At 39.1% G+C, this 6548-nt stretch overlaps 1 protein-coding gene across 1 annotated transcript in view; it reads right to left on the minus strand.

Annotated features, from left to right (window-relative positions):
• rxfp1 (relaxin family peptide receptor 1) overlaps positions 1-6339 on the minus strand; it is a 57233-nt gene extending 50894 nt beyond the window's left edge. The window contains exons 1-2 of the mRNA XM_032527689.1: positions 6026-6339; positions 1053-1190 (exon numbers count right to left, since the gene is read on the minus strand). Coding sequence (XP_032383580.1) covers positions 1053-1190; positions 6026-6068 — 181 coding nt within the window. The 5' untranslated portion in view covers positions 6069-6339. The remainder of the gene's footprint in view (positions 1-1052; positions 1191-6025) is intronic.
• Between the last annotated feature and the right edge of the window lie 209 nt (positions 6340-6548).

A 6548-nucleotide genomic window follows, 5' to 3' on the forward strand; every position in this document is an offset into this window, starting at 1 on the left:
CACACAGGCCTGAAATACACACCGGCTCTGGATCCGTTCAGAACTCTGAGGCATGCAGTATAAAGAGTAATGATCTGCATTTATATAGTGTCTTTCTACCTTACCAGACAAAGCGCTTAATTTGCCTCTCATTCACCCATTCACACACACATATTCATACAATGACAGTGGCGGAGCTGCCATGCAAGGAGCTGGCCTATCATTGGGGGCAACTTGGGGTTCAGTGTCTTGCTCAAGGACACTTTGACATGCGGACAGGAGAAACTAAGGATCAAACGGTCAACTATGTTGTTAAAGGACGACTCACTCCACCTCCTGAGTCACAGCTGTCCAGAGAGGGTATGCTCAGACCAAAAAAAGGTCACACCGCAGGGTTGTGGGGGCGGTGTCACTTACATGGTGACATCCTGTTGTGTCCCTAAATCCCTGAATGTAGCACAAGTAGACTTCATATTTCACAATTATTTTTTTTCTTCACTTCATATATATTTCTTGACATTTCAAGAAGGCAGCTTCATTTCACGGAGAAAAGGAGAAAGAAAAGAGACTGATGGACTGTGCTTTTGTGCTGGAGCTGTTACATTCACTCCTGGGCAGTTAAGTACTTGTGTTCAATTTTTTTACCCTTTACCCTAGTTCTTTAAAACTTTCTTGTGGCAGCAATAGAGACAAGGTTGTTTCACCATTTACTGTATGGGACTCTCACAGCGCCTCAAAACGGACTGATAAGTGTGATTGCCGGTTGCTTGATTGGACACCACAGGGGGAAACATTTAAAAAGCAGCGTCACACCCAGTTTTAGCTTGAACATGGGCTCTTCATGAATGAATAAAAAAAGGCATTTAGAGCCAGACACCAAACTCGCGCTTATCAAAAGACCACTGACACTGACTCCTACCCAGACTTGAATTGATTATTCTGTAATGTTACTCTTACGAATTAAAAGAGTCAATTTGGAAACTATTGCGCCCAGCTGGGCTGGTAAATTGCATGAGGTCAAACAGGACAAGATTATATACACATTTCTTTCCCATATAGAAGCAATAAATTACCACAGTTCTCCTCATCGGCTTGATTTCCACAGTCATTGATGCCGTTGCAGTGCAGGAGCTGAGGAAGACACACCGTCAAGTTGCCACAGGGGAAATATCCAAGAGGGCACGTCGCCTTCTCCTCTGTGATATTGAGTGCTACAAACAAATCAGAAATCCAACAGTATGATTATGAATATACAATGTCTGCTACTTGTCTTTATCAAGAGACATACTGAGAGCAAAGGTTTTTTTTTTTAAAATATTATTAATAAAACAAACTAATTATTTTTAGACTAAAAAACATGAAGCAAACACCGGTGATCCTATTCGGCCAACGGGCGAAGCACACATTCAACTTTTGACCTTTCATCCGCAGAAACTTATTTACACAGAAGAAGAACGCAATATTTGGTAGCGTTAGGATTAGCGAAGTGAGTGTAACGTTAGCAATGGATTGGATTACTTCCTAAATTTCAATGTGTGGAAACTTAACAAAACCTGTCAATGAGACTGAGAGATAGACCACCACTCCACTGTCCTTTACTTCAGTCTAAATTATGCAGAAACAGAACAAACAGTACAGACTGACAACAGACATCATATGACTTGACAGCTAGAAGAGGATTATTATTCATTTCCTTATCTGGTCCTGTCTTGATTATTAACATCCCGTATTCATATGCCATAGCACGTAAGCCTTATCATGCCTCTGGTTCCAAATACAGGAGACAGGCAAATTGCAAGCAAGGTGCATATGCGACGGTTGGCATCCCTGCACTGGACCCAATAACAACAGAATATGATTTATGAATCTGATTATTATCTACAACGCACTCAACACACAGGACACAATTATTGATTAAATTCAATTCTTATATGATTCATTGTGTCATTATTTCTTAACAAAACCTTGCATATTTCCTCACCTTGAATCCTAATTATGAACAACAGAAAACTGTGCCTCTTAACCCATCTTCCTTATCTGCATCTTTTTTAATATATGTTTTGATTTGGTCAAATATGAATACTGATTGTTTTTTTGGAAACATTTATTCAAAGTTGATAATTAATCATCATCCTGCCGGCCCCCGACAGAACTCTTTCCATTGAAGATGTAAATAAAATGCTGTAGAAGATTAAAGAGTTCAGGGTCCCATTAAATCAGAATTGATGTTTCTGTGCTGTTTACATCTGTCATTTAGGCATTATGAGTAACCTGTAAAATGCTACTATTTTCTAACGGGGCATCTTGCTCCACGGGGACATACATACAGAAAAATTCACAAGGCAACCAAGTGGCCGCTTCCATCATGAAACCTCCCCATATACTGTGGTATATAAAATGTTGCCCGCCGTGACTACCATTCTGTTTACTGCAAAAACATCAAACACCGGCAAACCATTTTTACTCTCACGGTTATTTTAAAGAAAGCTTTTGGTGAACCTGGTGTTTCTGGGTTCCTGATAATACCTGTCAAACATCTGCTATGTAACACCAAGATTATATACACAGAATCAGCATGCATTATGGTAAAAAATAATTTGCCCTGTTGTTGTTTTTACCACAAGTTACTTATCTCAGAATTCTGAGATAATGTTTCAGGAAAAAATAACTGCTCTATTTTTTTGTATTACAGTGTTGACAGTCTACATTTGACATTGACAGTCGCTGTATAAAAACCCAGCTGGTCGCGTGGGGAGGAGGTCGAGGTGAATGGGTGGGTGTTAACATACAGGACTTTCAATCCAGAGAGTGGAATTCACTTCCCCAGGAAAACTAAATAAGGAGCAGGAAATGCGTATATCTTAAGAGTGTTTTAATCCAAACCACAAATTTTTTCCCAAACTTAACTAGTCACTTTAGTGCCTAATCATAACTTTCACCACGGACAAATAACATATGGTCAAATATATCCCTGGCATCCACAAATCCAAACTATCATGATGCATTCACAGGTCTCTTCTTACATCTCGAAGAACAAATGAAACTCAGAGCTTTAATCTATATTGGGACTTTTGTCCAGACAGTACTATTGGAACATTTCTTCATACAGTATGGTTTGTCCCGAGATCAACAGATTAGTAGTAAGTAAGTATAATTTCTAATATTATTGAGACAGCTATCCCACATGTGCAGTGTCTGCTATTAAATGAAACTGTGGCATTTCTTTTATGACTGTTGTGGTGCTTACACTAACTTATACAAACACTAAATAAAGAATTGATCACAAAAGAGACACGATCAAAGTTAAATGTACACCAAGTCTTGTTGAAAGACATTCTGGGAAATCTAACCGAAGCAATAAAAGAATTAAGATAAGTGAAAGAAATACATACTATAATAATAATGAATCTAAATTTATTCCGATTGCTGTTTTTTATTTTGCTATAAAGCTAAGACTTTGTTAACTTGTGCAGTGCACACTTCTAAAGTGATATGGTGTTAAAGCACAAGAGATTCATTATTGGCTCAGCTTTGCTTTTGACTTGAATTATGTTTACAATTGCAAGGCTACAGTTAAGTGCCACCACTTAACGGTGTAATTCCCACCTGACAGGAAGCGTTGTAATGAATAATACTAAGTCAACAATACATCCATGTTCTCCACCAGCTATTGTCATTGTTAGAGTTCGGAAGACGAGACAGAAGAGACCATAAAGCTTTAAGACTTGATTGAAAAAAGGATGGTAAAGGAAAAAATACAATTACCTGGTCCTGCCTTACAGCATGTTAAAAGAAATTATTTCACAAATGGAAATCGTACTATAGGTGCAGTACAGATTACATAATATAAATGTGCAACATATTTCTATCTTATGATTTGTCTTTCTTTAGTGATACTATGCCAGTATTCCCATACCATGCACTGCAAACAATTACATGTTTGTAGCACTGCAGTTCAAATCGCAATATTGTTATAATAGCACGTATGGTCAAGACTGAAAAATATTCAGTCCACCTGCAGCAAAAGCATAATCTATATTCCAAATTAAACTCTTAACTTGAAAGTGTATATTTGCTCTGTTTGAGAGCCCTGACACACAAGCTGACATTTGGCCGTTGGGTGCTGTTGAGCCATCTTCAGTTAAAAGTTACACACAGCAAAGACAAAAGCTGATGGCCAGCTAACTTTTGACATGCATGTAATTGTGCTTACGTAAGAGGAAATATCTTCTCATCTGTATTAATATTTAAAAACGTCAATGAAAGACATAAAGAACACTTTGTTGTCTTTGTGGGAAAACTTGCTTGGCCTTCATCGAATGAAGATCGTAAATATTAAAATTCTTACGCCACTGTTTATTTATCTTTCTTGGATGAAATAAGACTCAGACTGAATTTTTCACAAAATGTCTTTTGTGAGCACATTCTTCATTTATTTTTACTTTCTATGTATGAAATTGTCATCCCATATTGTTATTTTATGATGTAAGTTATTTAGCACATATCTGTCCATCCAGGGATAGAGATCCCTCCTCAGTGGCTCTTCCTGAGGTTTCTTCCATTTTCCACACTAATGGGTGGAAACAATGATTTGCTATACTGAACAGCCACACAGCTTACTCTCACTGACTGCCTCTGCTGCGGATTCAATATGCTGAGTCAGCCAAACAGAAGCTGATAAGGACCGACTAGATAATGCCAGGTGCATCACAAAAAACTACAGCTCAACAGCGCCTGACTGGCTGTGAATCGGTGTCCAAGATATCTTTGGGGCACTAATCTGTGGGCTTCAGAAGAATGGCTTATCATCTCTTGACTGTGTCAACATAAATTGGCGCTTCCTCATGTAGGACATTCATTTTTCCCCATGGCAGCACACAGGCCAGTTATGATTTTGAATTGTTTTTTTTTCTACTCCACAGATCTTGGGTGCATGGCAAGATGCGTACCAACAGTTATGTAACAGATTTATGTATTGACCTGTGCCTGCATAAGCAGTTTGAACCTCAATACACAAATGTGAATTGGTCTACAGCCAATGAAATAATGCAATTATCAATATAAGTCAATCAATAAGATTTCTGAAGTACCAATCAGGCCACAAAATTAGTTTATTTTGTGACTTCATCTTTGTTTAGGATTTGAAAATATATCATTCAGAGCATATATTTTTATTGAATTCATTGTTGTGCAGAACTTACAGTTGAAATGCCAAACTTGATTTAATTTGGGTTAAAATGCACACTCGATTAAGCTCCTGTGCCTTATGGACTGAATGCAACATGCTCTTGGTAAGACGTTCTGCCCTGCACTTGCTCTGAATGCTGGACGCGCACTGGCTGCTGGCTTTAACAGCTCACTTGGTTGCATATTTACTCTTACAGTCGGGATGGATGCTCTGCTCATGCAATTCACTGGCTCTTAAAAAAAGCTTCAAGAAGTCACAAAATCTGCCACCAACATAAGAAGATCCATACAGCTCTACTGAGCAACCTCACACAATAAGCAAAATACAGGGAATTTAAAAATTACAAAGATCTTAAAATTGCTCCACCTTAGTGTGAAACAGGAATCCGAGTTTAAACCCACATGATATATGACTGATGATATCTCATAACATAGGAACTAAGTATCGTGCCTCCCACTGATTTCAATCTCTTCCAGTCATTATGCATATGGATGATTTTACGCATTCAAAACGTTAATAGGCTTCAGCTCTCTGGTGTTTCAACCCAATTCAGGAAATATATTGTAGGCTACATCAAATATAAAATGTACAGAATCTGCTGTAACAGTGAAATGCCCTTCGGCAAAAAGATCTTTATCTCTCATATCTAAAATTATTCTCCAAGTAGCCCTCCTCTTTTCTTTTAGTCATCGGTGCAGATTTCTGATAAAGTCGCTCCGATAACCTCCAGGCCACTTCTTTTTATAAACAAATATCTTATAAAGTTTGTTTGAACGACAGCACATAGTGTGCAAACGGCAAAGATTGAAGCTTAAACGACTTCGTACATTCGTTAATATAAGAAGTTGAGGAACTTACCCGACACTCCATACGCGAATATCACAGCCACATACACTTGCATGGTCCCTCTTGAAGTTTTTGTGAATATCGCGCGGGTGGTGGTAGGGAAGGACCGGGATATATATGTCCAAATTGGGAACCTGTGCGTAAAATTAACAAAAAAGTTTGTTTGCGTGCAGCTAAGACACGCAGGTGGAGAGGCTGCAGGGGAACCCGGAGAACCTGTAGCCACTATACAAGGTCGACTCGGTCTGCACCTAGTCCGACAGAGCCGGAGGACTAATGAATCTGTTGCCGTCGTCTGACGCACGAGCAGCAGCACAGGTGCAGCGCGCATAAGGGCTGAGAGAGAGAGAGAGAGAGGGGGAGAGAGAGAGAGAGGGGGAGAGAGAGAGAGAGAGAGGTGTCTATCTGGGACAGAAGAGCTGAAACGTTAAAAGCTAACCACTGCTCAACAATGCTCTGCTGGTTTGCGTTCATTAGGTTTGTCACCCCTGCAGATGATATGAAAGCACCTTGTGTGTTTGTGATGGATATCAGG

Source organism: Etheostoma spectabile, chromosome 10 (genome assembly GCF_008692095.1).
Source record: "Etheostoma spectabile isolate EspeVRDwgs_2016 chromosome 10, UIUC_Espe_1.0, whole genome shotgun sequence".
Classification (NCBI taxonomy): Eukaryota; Metazoa; Chordata; class Actinopteri; order Perciformes; family Percidae; genus Etheostoma; species Etheostoma spectabile.